General features: G+C 38.3%; 1 protein-coding gene across 2 annotated transcripts; it reads right to left on the bottom strand.

The window, feature by feature from the left end:
* Positions 1 to 8760, bottom strand: LOC101168828 (heterogeneous nuclear ribonucleoprotein Q). 2 transcript variants are annotated; one of them, XM_004082255.5, is made up of 12 exons: positions 8512 to 8760; positions 6682 to 6841; positions 5514 to 5632; positions 5223 to 5330; positions 5012 to 5125; positions 4634 to 4810; positions 4407 to 4542; positions 3427 to 3632; positions 3180 to 3329; positions 2963 to 3084; positions 2540 to 2862; positions 1 to 1566 (listed from the first exon to the last, which is right to left on the bottom strand). In XM_004082255.5, the coding sequence occupies exons 2-12, from the start codon at positions 6827 to 6829 to the stop codon at positions 1541 to 1543; spliced, it is 1629 nt and encodes a 542-aa protein (XP_004082303.1). In that variant the 5' UTR covers positions 6830 to 6841; positions 8512 to 8760; the 3' UTR covers positions 1 to 1540. The 2 variants fall into 2 exon arrangements, with proteins under 2 accessions (XP_004082303.1, XP_011488618.1); XM_011490316.4 differs by lacking the exon at positions 6682 to 6841 and having other exon boundaries at positions 8512 to 8649.
* Between the last annotated feature and the right edge of the window lie 7271 nt (positions 8761 to 16031).

The raw sequence follows: 16031 nt of genomic DNA on the forward strand, positions 1-16031 counted from the left end.
GAAAATCAAAAACTTTATTACAAAAATAAGTTACACTCACCTCCATTTTACAGTATAAAACAATTTATTTGCAGGAATGCAAAAAACGTTGTTGGCCACCAACAATAGTTTAAAACTGCTAACATGTTTTTTTTTCCTTTTTTCAAAAGGTGGTTGTTATGTTCTTATTGAGGGAGTTAACTGTATAGAAAACTGGGATTGAAGAGCAGTTTCCTGTATGCGATACCTGGAAATACAAATCATTTCACTGCAGTATCCCCTTCTGCCACCGTGGGAGCCACACCCTCCACCCAACTGCAGCACATCTGCTTCACCCGCTGGGAAATATGGCAACTCCGTTGTCCTGTAAACCTTCAGGGAAACCTCTCATATGGCTACAATCATGGAAGCTGGTAAGGGATCGTTTCAGATGAGGATGGAAGATTGGTTCAAATCATTGTAACTGGTTGAAATAAGTTTTTTTTTTAAAACAACAACAAAACCCACTGAGATAACACAGTGGCATAAAAGGGACACTGCAGGGCTTCATTTTTGTTGTTTTTTCTGTTTTTTTTTAATCAAAGGCAGTTGAATGCCTGTGATGTTTAAGCCTTTACAAAGACGTAACATTTTCCAAAAAAAGAAAAACTATACAACCAGTAACTACATACTCTGAAGAAGCAGGGTGGCTAATTCAGTTGAATGGGATAAAAGCAGGGCTTGTTCAGACTCATCATATGAGAAGGTTTTGCATGCCCAGCTCGACTGTTTGCAGTCTCCAGAGCTGCAGCTAAAAGAAGTATATTACATTACGTACATAATTTTTGTTTGTTTTTGTATTTTTTTGCGCTGCAGCTCTTGTGCATATTTTGTATAAAAACAAGCCCTGCTTTTATCAATAAAGTTTCCCTATTTACAGTACAGGCCGGGTAGTTTAGTCCTCTGTACTGAGGTAGTCAACTTACCCTTTAAAAGACAAGTTCTGAAAAGAACCACTTTCCTGGAATGCCTGACTTATCCATGCCAGGTGGGTACACCCTAAAACCCCGCAAATGTTGTATTTCCAACATCCAGATCAAACGTTTCAGAATAACATGGATATTCCACAATAAAAATTGCGATTAGCACAAAAATATACAATAGCATCAAGCTCATTTGAGCCACTTCAAACCTAAGAACTTAAAAAGTGCAATTTCTTCAATAATTATTTTCTTTTTTTCTTTTTTTAAATGGCATGTTCAGGGGACAGGGGAGGGGGTGGATTGTAAGGGCATTTCATAAAGCCCTGCCACTCGGGGCACAGAGGCTGTAGTGAGGGTAAGTCGATTCATCCGGCCATCTTTATCTTTTTTTGTTCTATATTAAAGTGGCTCTTTCTAAACTGGACATAAAAGAGGGCTATTAAATGAAATAGAAAATAAACAAACAGTAATGGGGGAGGGGGAGGGGTCTTCTGTAAGGCTGGAATATCATTGGACCTTCTCATCTCGCTCGTCATTTCAACATCCATTGCAGCTTATGGTGTAACCCCACACATCAAGTCAGTATTCGCGGTAACAGGTCAGGATCGCCCTCGGCCCCGTTTACCTGCAGAAACAACCAACAGTTGGTAAACAAGAACAAAAAAAAAAAAAAAAAAACAACAAAAATTTAATTCTATTTTTTCAATGTAACCAAGAAAAATGAGCTTTTGCTTCTACTTTTAAGTGTTTTTTTTCTTATAATCATTGTACTGCATTAAAATAAACATTTGCACAGCAAGAAAAAAAAAGCTAAAAGTTTCAGTTTAAAAATAAACAAAGGACTGTTTCAGCTAAACTGAAGTCTCTTTTAACCTGTTTTAGGAGAACAGTGTTTTCCACACTACAAGTAGCACTAAAAGCCTTGATTTTTTTCAAAACCACAGTCCGCCCTATAATCCGGAGGCCCTGAAGTGTGGATTCATTCTAGCTGATGTCAAAGAGGTTTGAAGAGGCAACAGCAGTACGAAGCCCATTGAGACGACTGTTGTTGTGGATTTGGGCTATAAAAATAAAATTTAATTGAACAGCGCTCTGTCAAATTATCTGTGTTATTTTGTATGTGCTAACTTGGCTAACGTGCACCGGTTTGTTTTTTTTTGTTGCCAACAAGGTTGGGTGTTAGCATCGTCACACCGATGTTTATTGCGGCTGCATCAGTCGGTTTCTGTACACATTGCAAGTATTGTGAACATGCTACACTTCTAATGTGTTGCTGTGTCTGACTTTTTTTCTTCATGTCTTATTAACAAAGTTGGGAGTTAGCGTGGTCACAGTAACGTTTGTGTTAGCGCCATCAGTCTGTTTTTTTACCATGCAGCGTCTTCCAAACAAGTAATAGTTACTATCAATGCAGTTAAATTCTGACTGATTGACTTCTCTCTGACTTTAGTTCCGCTAAATGCGCCTAATAGTTCGGTGCGCCTTAAACATGACAAAAATTCAAAAACAGACCGTTGACGGTGTGCCTCATAATCCGGCGCACCCTATAATGCAGAAAATGAGGTAACTTGGTTATAAAAAATAAAAAAGTTCTTTACTTCTGATTGCTCCGAGAGTTCCTCTCTGGGAAAAGCCCACCCGCCCCCTCGGTGTGACAGCACCGCGGCCTCTGGTCTGATTAGCACCTCCGCGGACTCCTCTGGCTCCCCGTCCTCTCCCAGACCCCTGGAAGTCCTCGTAGCCATAGTATGGGTCATCATAACCCCCCCGGTAGTTGTGGTAATCATAACCGTAGAAATCGTAATAGTCTTCATAGCCGTAAAAGTCGTGAGGGTAAGAATAGCCGCCCCGCCCACCTCTACCTCGGCCTCTCGTGGGTGGTGGCATGTGAGGGGGCCCATAGTAATAGTATTCGTCATACCTGGGGGAGACACAAACGGACGTCAAAGAGCTGCTAAAGGTGATCGTTGAAGCTGGAGGAGTTCTGATTGTTGACATGAACTTTGATCGTTTCTGCTTACATTTGCGTTTTGGCAGCTTGTCTCTGGGCTTTGCGTTCTTTCCTCTTCTGGTCAGGAGGTTTGGCGAAGACGATCTCAATGTGCTCTCCCTCTAGGTCTTTACCGTTGAGGTCACCTAAAGCCTGCGTTAAATCGACACGCTCATGTTCAAAGATGTTTTTATCTGTACCACACATTTATCTCATCAATTACGCATCCATAGGCTTTTTAAGATTACCTTCACAGCACTGTCTCTTTCCTCAAAGTGGATGAAGGCATAGTCTTTCAGTTTTTTCACCCTTTCCAGTTTGCCAAACTGACTGAAGGTCTTTTCCAGCAGCTCCTCTGTAACGGCGCTGGCCAAGTTCCTCACAAACAGCACCTTGACCTGAGAAAAGAAACATTTTGAAGTTCTTCCTCTGTGAAACACAGGGGACCATCAGACACACGCGGTCACATTTTTGCAATAACGTTCAACGTCTGACCTTAGCCATGACCTCTGGATCCGGGTCCTCGATGGGATCGGCCCATTCCACGGTGACCACGTTCCCCCACACCTTCACCTTTCCACTCATCAGTCGGCGGCGAGCCTGAGCCGCCGTCTTGTGGTCTTCGTACTCTAAAAAGCAAAAGCCGCGGTTCTTCTTCTTGTCATCCGGCTGGTGATACAATATGACATCATTTAGACCCTCTGTGGGGGGAGAAACGATAAGGGGGAAGGGCAAAAACGTGTTATTTGGTCCGAATCACCAAGTGTGTTACAGTCAGACGAGTCAAAGTACAAAATGCTTCTTTGGACACGTCAAAGGAACGTAAAACAGATAAAGCCAATGTCAAATGATCTTCTCCTTCACGGATGCTGGAGTCCCCACCTACCCTAAACTCCATTTTGTCTTTTTTAATCTAAAGTATAGACTTTAGGACTCACATGTAGGGTAAATCTGTAATAATAACAATTCTACTTGTATTAAGCCACTTCTTGTTGTGCGTGCCACACCCACATCTAAAGCACGATCACATGGACTTGTCTTTGGGAGGTTTAACTGCACTCAGATGCATTTCAACCACTTTTTTCTAAATTATACAGTTCATAGAAACCACGAGAAAACCATTAAAGCTAGTGAAAAATAACGATGACACTGGTTTGTTAAGTATAATTAGAAGAAGTGAACAAAAGTTAAAAGAGCAGCAAAAGTGTATTTTCATTATCCTCATACCAGACTTTCACTAAAGATAATTCAAAGTGTTATAAACTCTGATCTGGTTAGTTTGGAAATTGTCTTATGAAAATTAATAAACCACACAGTTCAAAGTATCTTTTGCCCTTATTGTGAGGCTTCAGGATGGGAAATGTGTGTTAGCGGACAATAACACTATAACTACAGAATGTTGTTTTGTCATCCTCATGGAAAACCAATAAGTCAAATTCTTAAAACGATCCATGTCATATGTATGATGGTCTTACCTGTAACCTTTGAAAACTCTTCAATAATCTGCTCTTTTGTTTTGCTCTTGGGGATGGATCCAACAAACAGTCTGTTATTGGCCACAGAGATGCACACGCCGATGTGTTTACCCGGTCGAATTTCACTGTTGTTGCACTGCAGAAGTACAAAATAAGGTTAGGGTCCCAAATTCTAGTGCTTTCCAACAAACGTCTCCTGGATATTATGGTCTATCGAGAGCACGAACCAATTTGACGGCCTGCTGCGCCGCTTCTTTAGAGCAGAAAGTGACAAAGGCATAACCTCTGTTCAGGCCACTGAGGGGATCCATCATCAGGCGCAGGTCCCAGATGGGCCCGGCTCTCTCAAACAGCGGAACCAGCTCATCCTCAAAGAGGTCTCGAGGGATTTTCCCCACAAATATCTGTTGATGTGACAAAGCAAAACGAGGATTAGAGAAACTTTCTGAACAGTTATGCCACATTACTATTGAGAAGAGGCATCCATTCAGCTCTTAGCGGTAAACTATCACTGTAACCATAGTTACTACAGGACAACAAAAATACTTCATCATTTGGACACCGGAAGAGATGCACTAGGAAGAAAATGCTGAAAGCTTTTATACCTCTGTGCCGATGGTGGGCTGACCCCCTGAGTGGGCAGACTCTGGTGGAGGACCCCCATACTTCCTCTGTCCTGTTGTCACATCAAGCGTGTAACCAGTTCTTTCCAGCAAAGCCTACAGGAGTCACAGCAGAAACGGTTTTTTTTTCCTTGTTAATATTGATGTCAAGTTTCATAATCCCAGCTTTACGTTAATCCCAGTCAATTCCTACTTTGATTTTGGCCTCATCGGGTCCTTTACTGGTGTCTGACACTTTGGTCCCCTGTTTCTCTCTTTGTCTGTACGTCTTCATCACACCACAAAGAAAGGCACTTTTATTCTAAAAGAAAAAACAACACGTATGGAGTGAATTCAAAAACTTAAAACATCATCTGATGATGTTTCATAAATGAGGGAAAGCAGCAGATGTAGGAGAACACTTCTGCCATCGCGACGCAGAAGCTTTTACTTTAACTGAACCACTAGTTACCTGTGCTGGAAAGCAGAAGTGCAACAAACTCACCTGAACATGTGAGAGGTCGCTGTCCTTGAATTGTGAAAGGACTTGGAGAGCACCTTCCTCGTTGAATTCTTTTAGAGCCTCAATCGCTCGGTCGTCTAAGTCACTGTGTGAAACCAAACCTGGTGGTTGAACAACACGAGAAAATGTTAAAAATCAGCAACCAACAAACAGAAAAAGTACATCAAAAAAAAAGTTTTATTTCTAAACAGTTTAAGAATTAAAATGCATGTAACATCTAGCTAAATACACGTTTAAAGCTTAATTAATAAATGTTTACTAAACTTTGATCTCAGCTTTATCTAATGATGTAATTAAAAGTCAATTAGTATTTTCTGCTTTAACTGGCATATTATAGAGAAATATTTAAGAGGAACATGACAATTCAGCTTAAGCAGAACTTCCTCTGCTGTGCATGAACATTTCTTAAGACCCATTCCTCTCTATGTCTTTATGAAGTGTGGCTGAAAAGGCCAGAGCAGTCATAGTCTAGAAAAATGAGAACTGCTTAAGCTGATGGACTAGGGCTGGGAAGAAACATAAAAAATAGTTAAATGTAACTTCACTGGCAGAATGCTTTAATCAATTTATTGACTATACATACATTTGTAAAGGTCTTTTTAGACAATTTCACACAAAACAGGTTTTACTATTAGTTTAATACAGGAATTTTTTCCCTGTTCAGTTTTAATATCTAGTTTTCTGGATCCAAACAAACTGGTTTTGAAATAAAATAGGTTAAATAAATTGGCATTTAATCAAATTGTAAATACTTGTGAATCATTTAAAATACCCAGCCGAATAAAATACATAGTTTAAACATAGAAGTAAAATATTGCTTTGGTATGATCCAGATAAACTAAAAAAAAAAAAAAAGGAAATTAGTTTAGATTTCTTTCAAAGTTCATGTTTACCACAACCCAATAATGAGCTAATGTGTTGTGGGAAAATGTTGGTAGCTTTGAGCATAGTTTTTTTCTTTTTGCCAAGGCGATGTGGATTCAATTTTGTAGAACTGCAGTACCCATTTTGGTGGGAAACCACAAAAAGTTGCTTGAGGATTCAAATTCCCCTGTTCAAAAGGTGATTAAAATGACAACACATACAAAAACTGATACACACAATAAAAAAATTGCATATAGTTTATGCAAATATATTCACAATGTCTTACCTGCTATGTAAATTTCATCTAGTTTTTCAGCAACTTTCTGTGGTAAACCAGCTTCTAATAAAGTCTGGAAGTGCTCAGAATGGGTAACTGCAGCAGAGGTGTCCATTGGTTCTTCTGGACCATTTCCATTAATATGCTCTGTGGCCATGTCTCCAGAAATCTGTGTAAATGCAATGAGCCAAATTAATCTTGGGTCAAGTCTTTGGTTGTGTTTAAAAGAGTTCATTCAGACATGTCTGCAAAAGAATTTGGCAACAATTAAGTCAATCATTTGATTTTTTTGTTAATGATATGGAATATAATACCCTCAAACTATTATGTCCAAGTTATCATACAACAAGTCCTATAAGAGAAGTAATCTAGTGAATAAACAATGTTTTTCAGCCATTCCATTCAGATTGCTTTTATCTTAATTTAGGTTTGGCCCAAAACAAAGACACTGCGTAATGTTTAAAAAAACTGGTAGTTTTTCTAAAAGTACAGTCACAAGTAATTTCCTTTAAATTAATTCCTGGCTTGCCTTACCCACGTGGGTGTTTTTCAACAAGATTTGGAGAAATAAAACATTTCCTCACAACTTTATTATGTGATTTTAGTACATCCCAATCCTCTTGCCGTTACTGGTTTTTCCAGATTTTATCTACTATGTTATTTAAATTAGGTGTAGAGCTGATCCATCACTGCTGCCCTCAGCACATGCTAGGTTGGCATTTCCATAGTCCCGGTTTCCGGTGACTGACCAGTGATAAAAGTGTAAACGTCTCGGTTATGTGTATTTTTTGTACTAAAGTAGCACATACGCCATCAGCAAGTTAAAAATTCTCACTATTCTGTGATCCATTCCAACATAATTCCAGTCGGTTTTTACTTTATTCTGGAATACTTCTTCAGCAAAGGCGCAAATGCTTACTATTAGCGTATGACGCTATACTAAACATGAGGGGGGGGGGGGGGTCGTAGCTGGCGATCGAATATTTTTACTCAAATTTGGTCTTCGGTAACTATAGCTTAACTAAGTCGCGAATTCGGTGTACGGAATTGTCTGCAAGTCAAGATCCTTAGCACGTGCTTTCACTACTTGCATTTATCCGTCCAGATAATGTACAGCTAAAGTCCCAACATTAAAACGAAGGACACGAGTTTAACATCGTTTCTTCCCCTTTTTCTTTAAACCAACTGTTATAAAGTTATAGTTGGGGGGAAATTGCTAGTTGGCACAAACTGAAGTAAGCTAGCTTTTGGGGCTAGTTCGTGCAGCTAATAGTACAGCAATCAAGCTAACTATGGATGTCGGGACACACAATAACATTACTTTTGTGTCCAAATTCTTGGAACAGGCCTATCCCTGTTATTTTTGGAATTGGCCACTATTTGTGTTATCACCGGGCTTAGACATACTCGAAAACTTTTTGCACACATTGGCTTTTGTCATTTAGGTTGTATTAGCATAAAGATGACAATGAGCGTGTCAGTTACATGATCTGTCAAAATGGGCTAACTGGAACTAGCATGCTAACTCGAACGCTGCCTGAATCAGTCGGGCCATTGTTTGAGCGTCATTTGAAGGTACAAACGCAGCCAAATGACAAAAAAGCAGCTTTGAAATTTAATTAAATGCAACAAGGCCGTGAAAGCTTGGGGTACGGCCAGCTAGATGCGTGGTTACTCGACGTGCCGCCACATAGGAAGAGTCCATTTTCAAAAAGCCGGTCTGGACAACTCGTTCCCTACCACCAGTTTCCACATTGTTTGAAAGAACACTGTACGATCCAGAGTTTGGAGCACTTATTAGGCATAATTCATGTGACCAATTAGAAGTATTCATCCTACCTTCCGCTGGCACACCAAGGTGAATAGTGCTGATTATAGAGGAAGATGAATGTGATATTTAAAAGACAGAAAAAGTGTAAAACTCCCGGCACTTGTCCGGCTTCAGTCATTCACTGTTGATGATGTAAAATGGCTGCCACGTTCACGCCTCGAGTTTTGTCTCGTCGATGGGGTTTCTTGGACCGTCCTGCACGGGCTTGCCTTGTATGCGTACAGTAGAACAGCAGGCCAACCACAACATCCAACAGCAGTAACGGCGGCGGCGATGAGCAATTTGATCGCCAAGTACCGTTTATTCACGACAAATACAATGACGATGAAGGGAAAAATATACAAAATAGTTGTTCTTTCTAAACAATTAAGCGGAGAGGTGGTGAAAACAGAACATAAATTATACAGAAACCGGGTTCTAAGGACAAAAGAAAAATAAAATGCATACAAAATGAGGTACATTTTATTTAATATTTTAATGATAATTTACGACTATAAACATTATTTTATTATGGAAGCATTATCTTAAACGCAAGAAAAACAAAAAAAAACTAAAATTAACATGACCTCAATATTAGAAAAATGTTGATCAAGCAAAGTATTAAAAAAAATCACAAACTAGAAACATTTTCACAAAAACAACATGTTTCTTATATTAGGTCAAGTTTAACAGGTTAAAGTAATGACTTCCTTTACTAAAGCTAAAAAGAATTGTTTAAATCTGCTTAAACCTGTAAAAAACTTGTAACTGGAGTTAAAGTGGCTGGCCTAGCAACATGTAAACACACACACACACACATTAAACCCCACACAAAAAGATGCAAAAACAGGCTTCGTCTTTCTCAATTAAGTTTGATTTAACACAATTCAAGAATTTAAGTTCTATGGCAAATTTGCCTGAATGGATAAAAAAGGTTTTATAGTGACCTCTCTTTGACCTCTCTCTGAAATCTCTTTATTTAACTAAAACAAATATAAAAGCTGAAAAAATAGGCCAAGCAGAATGACAAATTCACTGTCAGTTGTACAAATGCTCGTTTCTTTTCCCTTTAAGTTCACGATAGGGGTCAATAGATCAGTAGAATTGACTATAAGTTGAATTTTTTCAATGCTTATTTGTGAAAAACAAAACAAAAAAAATCTTGATTTGTGTCAAAGATTTACAAGGTAACACAGTCATGGAGGGGATATATTTTTTCACAGCCCAAGAAATTTCAGGCTGAGACGTTTCTCTAATAGCTACAGTTAATAACAGCTCGAAATGATTTGCAGACTTCCAAAGCTGGTGTTTGAACATTAACACATATTAATAAGATATAACATTAAGATAGAAAGATAATAACACACTTGCATAAAAAGCTTGGAAACATTTCCACAACCCAGCTGTGCAGCAAAGAAGTTTATTTTTTAAATATGCAATAAAGAATCCATTTATGCATTTAGGAATATATTCGTGGATGTAAGGATGCCAACTAATTTTTTTTGTGTAGGTAAAAGAGGTGTAAACAGATAAGAAGATAGATAAACAACAGCAAAAATTGTGTTCGGAATTTTTATTTTTCAAACAAAAACAATTAAGCTAAATAAAATAATTTTTGTAAATAGTCCTATTTATGAAAAAACTCACCATCAAAAGATCAGCTGTTGAAAAAAAAAATACTTATATAGTACCGGTATATGTACACATTTGTTTCATACTTTGCAAAAATGTGTCATTCTGTCAAAACCATCAGATCAGAATCAAAAAGTTTTTCCATTTCATAGATTTTTGACTTTTTGACTTTTCAGCTATACATCCTGTTACCTCATTTCAAAGATTTGGGAGTTCCCTGTTGGTTTAACCCTTGTGCTATCTTAGATGACCCCACCCTTACATATACGTGTTCTCCCTACCATGACAAAGGTGGATAAAGGTGGAAAGATTTCATGTAATCCGTGAAGATCGCAAATTATTGAAGAAAAAAGGTTCAGCGCACAGTCTAGTGGGTCTAGATGACCCAACTACCAATGTTAATGTGCCTAGGATAGCACAAGGGTTAAGAACAATAACTAAGTAACTGTTGGGGATCTCTCATGCCACCATGTGGACAGTGTCATGATCTAATGTCTGTACACCGTAAAAATATTTTTTGGGATATTAACCAAAATAAAGCATTTTAGTCAAAAGTCTGCTCTAATATAAAAACATTCCTTATACGAAATTTATGATCATTTGTTGAAGTAGAAGTTTTTTTTCTTTTTTAAATGTCAAGAAATAAATCTGCTGACATCAATTGCAAATATTTGAATAAAATAAAACAAGAAAAAAACAACTTCTTAAAAATTAGGGAAACATGTTTCTGTGATGTATTTCTCCACTGACCCACTTTGCTATATGGAGTACTGACATTTCCCAGGACTACAACAACTGTCTAACAAACAGAGAAATTCAATAAAAGATTTTTGTGTGAGTCAATAAAATTGCTTTAAAACATTAACCATAGCACAAATATCCTTAAAATCAAACATAGGCAGGTGTTAGCTGTTTTGTTTTTTTAAATACATTAATTTTCCTTGTGTGGGTTTTGTGATCTTAACTGGGCAAATAAAAATGAAGATAATTTAAAAAGTACAATTTCAAACAAAAACTCAGACATTAATAAAAGAGAAAAATAAGAATTTAACTGAATGTAGTTTCAAAAATGTGTAATCTTTTCATTATGTGAATTTGATCTGTAGGTTAGAGTGACAAGAAACCTTGTTGCTTAGGACTCTAAATCCGTCTCTTACTTTTGGTTTTACAAACATCCCAATAAGACTGATCTTTGTTTTTTTCTCAGGCATCACTATATTGAGGTTTTTGTGGTAAGTGCATTGAAAAATATGTTCATCTACCTTGCAATGTGCAAGCGGATTCCCCCTCTGAAGGGGATTCAGAGGATTCTGGTTGATGATATGCAGCCAGTTAGTGATGATGATGTCAAGAATCATCATGACCTTAGAGCAGGGGTGTCAAACTCATTTTCACAGAGAGCCACATCAGCATAGTGGCTGTCCTCAAATGGCCAGATAAAACTTATACATGTAACTAAATGTAATGAAAAATAAATGTAACTACTCCTTAATGTTAAATAACTCATTATTTATTTATTTATTATAACGTTTTAAAGTGACAATTGCAGTTACATAGAAAACATAACTTTGCTTGTTACTCTAGCATAAGTCCTTTTAAATTTTGTCCGCTTATTAAAACCCACATAAATCCATTAATGACGGATCAGACTGTCCAAGTGAATGAAGAAAAATAACATAAAACTGAGCTAGAAAGAACATGTATTACTACACGTGTGACACATTTTACAAAAAAAGGCTGCACACAGCCTTGAACCCAACTGATGGTGTGATGACAATTTGTATGCATGCTCAAAAAAGACCTGCAAACATTGAATAATTACGACAGCAGCTAAACATAAATAAAATGTAATCAACAAAAAAAAAATTAAGAAATTAAACACTTCTATGCTCTCCCGGGCCACATAAAATGACATGGCGGGCCACATTTGGCTTTCAGTTTGACACATGTGCCTTAGAGGCTAGAAAACAAACTCATGTTCATTTCTTATTTAATTTTTATGGATAAACCAGGATGTCTGACTGGTGGGACAACATGCACCATGTGCTTTTCAACAAATATGAAAATATTTCTTGCAAATAACCAGTTGTTTTTTTTAGGTTATCCTGTTAAATTCTTTGTTTATTTTACGAAGTCTTATTAATGTTTAAAAACAATAAATTTATGACAAATCATTAAAGGTTTGTGCAATAACCTCTCTAATTTTATATCGGGTTTGTGATTTTAAAAGAAGTGTAAATAGTGCCAGTTTGAAATTTCATGTTATACCAAAAATGGTACAAAATAAGGAATCGTTGGCAATGTGGGAACAATAGTAGAGCATAAAGACTTTTTAGGCCAAAACAAGTGGAAGTACCGGTAGTGTTTGACTCTTGACCTCACCTAGTGGTTAAATGTTAAATTAAACTACTCGATTTTTTTCTGCTTTGCACACTATTGGCATTCTCTTGATGAGCTTCAAGAGGTAGTCACCTGAAATGTTTTTCACTTCACAGGTGTGCCCTGTCAGGTTTAATAAGTGGGATTTCTTGCCTTATAAATGGGGTTGAGACCATCAGTTGTGTTGTGCAGAAGTCAGGTGGATACACAGCTGATAGTCCTACTGAAAAGACTGTTAGAATTTGTTTTATGGCAAGAAAAAAGAAGCGAAGTACAGAAAAACAAGTGGCCATCATTACTTTAAGAAATAAAGGTCAGTCGGTCCGATATTTGGGAAAACTTTGAAAGTGTCCCCAAGTGCAGTCAGAAAAACCATCAAGCGCTACAAAGAAACTGGCTCACATGCGGACCGCCCCAGGAAAGGAAGACCAAGAGTCACCTCTGCTGCAGAGGATAAGTTAATCCGAGTCACCAGCCTCAGCAATGGCAGGTTAACAGCAGCTAAGATTAAACAGTAGGTCGATGGCACACAGAGTTCTAGCAGCAGACACATCTCTACAACAACTGTTAAAAGGAGACTGTGTGAATCAGGCCTTCATGGTAGAATATCTGCCAGGAAACCACTGCTAAAGAAAGGCAACAAGCAGAAGAGACTTGTTTGGGCTATAGAACACATGGAATGGACATTAGACCAGTGGAAATCTGTGCTTTGGTCTGATGAGTCCAAATTTGAGATTTTTGGTTCCAATCACCGTGTCTTTGTGCGACACAGAAAAAGTGAACGGATGGACTCTACATCCCTGTTTCCCACTGTGAAGCATGGAGGAGGAGGTGTGATGGTGTGGGGTGCTTTGCTGGTGATACTGTTGGGGATTTATTCAAAATTGAAGGCATACTGAACCAGCATGGCTAACACAGCATCTTGCAGCGGAATGCTATTTTTTGTTTCTGTACATTACCACAGTGAATTGTAAATAAAACAACTCAGATGCCACTGAAGTGCAGACTTTCAGCTTTTATTTTATGGGTTGAACAAAAAGATTGCATAAAATGTGAAAAACTAAAGCATTTTTAAACACAATCCCTTCATTTCATGGGCTCGTAAGTAAATGGACAATTGACTTCCATGCTATTGCATGGGCAGGTGTGGGCAATTCTCTTGTCATGTCATTATGAGTGAAGCAGATAAAATGCCTGGAGTTGATTAGAGGACTCGTGCTTGCATTTTGAAGATTTTGCTGTGAACAGACAACATACGGTCAAGGGAGCTCTCAATGCAGGTGAAAGGAGCCATCAGTAAGCTGAGAAAACAGGAAAAAAAACATGCGAGAAATTGCTACAGTATTAGGAGTGGCAAAATCATCAATGTGGTACATCCCGAGAAAGAAAAAAAGCACTGGTGAACTCAGCAACAGAGACGTCAGACCTGGACGTCCACGGAAGACAACAGTGGTGGATGATCGCAGAATCATTTCCATGGTGAAGAGGAACCCGTTCACAACAGCCAACCAAGTGAACAACACTCTCCAGGAGGTAGGCGTATCAATATCTAAGTCTACCATAAAAAGAAGATTGCATGAAAGTAGATAAAGAGGGTACACTGCAAGATGCAAGTCACTCAAAAACCTCAATAATAGGAAGGCTAGATTGGACTTTGCTAAAAAGCATCTAAAAAGCCAGCACAGTTCTGGAAAAACATTTTTTTGACAGATGAAACCAAAATCAACCTCTACCAGAATGATGGCAAGAGAAAAGTATGGAGGAGGCGTGGAGAAACTCATGATCCAAAGCACACTACATCATCAGTAAAACACTGTGGAGGCAGTGTGATGGTCTGGGCGTGCATGGCTGCTAGTGGCACTGGGACAGCAGTGTTTATTGATGACATGACACTGGACAGAAACAGCCCAATGAATTCGGAGGTGCTCAGAGTAGGGCTGAAACGATTCCTCGAGTTACTCGATTACAAAAATTCCTTGAGGCAAAAACTCTGCCTCGAAGCCTCGTTAAATTCCTATGACGCGCACTATACACGCGGCGCAGGGATTTGATTGTGTCACACGGACCTTTTGAATTTAGTTGGCGCGATGGCAGAGGATAGATCTATAAATAAACGGCAGAAATTGTCTAAAGTGTGGGATCGTTACACACTTAATAAAGAAGAGAACAAGGTGCATTGTCTCTACTGCAAAATAGAGCTGACATACCCGCGCGTGCCGCTGGCAGCGAGCGAGGGGCGGCGTCAGCCGCTCCGCGCCCCCTCCGCGGCGACCAGCGCGGGCTGCGGAGGGGGCGCCGAGAGGCAGGGGCTGGGGCTGGGACAGGCGGTAGCTCGCCTTTCGGCGGACCGCGAGGCTTCTTTAAGCATTGCAAAAATAACAAAAGCATTATTTTTACACGAAATATAAACAATAATAATGATCAAATATGTTTTTCTGATTATTTTATTTTTAATGGCCTTCCACTTTGGTGTTGTGCCACCCTTTCAAAGTCTTCTGCCCCCCCCCTTCAAAATGTTCTAGCTCCGCCACTTCTCAAGACCAACTTAAAAACACCAAAAGTAACATTTGCATCAGAGCGGATCTTTGAAATCAAATGCTTGTTCATTTTACAACCACATCATTTTTGTTATGCAAGATTTGTTTTGGTTGTTCAAAAATACACACAAATCGTTTTATCCGATTACTCGATTAATCGATCGATTAAGTGCTAGATTAATCGATTACAAAAACAATCGATAGCTGCAGCCCTAGTTCAGACACATACTGTCTGGGCAGATCCAGGTGAATGCAGCCAAACTGATTGGGTGGCGTTTCATAATACAGATGGACAACGACCCAAAACATACAGCCAAAACAACTCAGTAGTTTATTAAAGCAAAGAAGTGGAATATTCTTGAATGGCCAAGTCAGTCACCTGATCTTAACCCAACTGAGCATGCATTTCACTTTTTGAAGACTAAACTTCAGACAGAAAGGCCCACAAGCAAACAGCAACTGAAAGCTGCTGCAGTAAAGGCCTGGCAGAGCATTCAGAAGGAGAAAACCCAGCATCTGGTGATGTCCATGAGTTCAAGACTTCCGGCTGTCATTACCAACAAAGGGATTTCAACCAAATATTAGTAATAACCATTTTGTTTTCAGTTATATCATTTGTCCAATTGCTTACGAGCCCATGAAATGAAAGGATAGTGTTTAAAAAATGCTTTAGTTGTTCACATTTTTATGTAATCGTTTTGTTCAACCCATGGAATAAAAGCTGAAAGTCTGCACTTCAATGGCATCTGAGTTGTTTTATTTAAAATTTACTGTGGTAATGTACAGAAACTAAATTAGAAAAACTGTGTCTCTTTCCAAATATTTATGGTCCTGACTGTATAAACACACACACACACACACACATATATATATATATATATATATATATATATATATATATATATATATATATATATATATATATATATATATATATATATATATATATATATATATATATATATATATATATATATATATATATAGTCTTTGAGGGTGTT

The sequence above is a fragment of the Oryzias latipes genome, chromosome 22, assembly GCF_053564925.1.
Source record: "Oryzias latipes strain Hd-rR chromosome 22, Olatipes_Hd-rR_3.1".
Lineage (NCBI taxonomy): Eukaryota > Metazoa > Chordata > Actinopteri > Beloniformes > Adrianichthyidae > Oryzias > Oryzias latipes.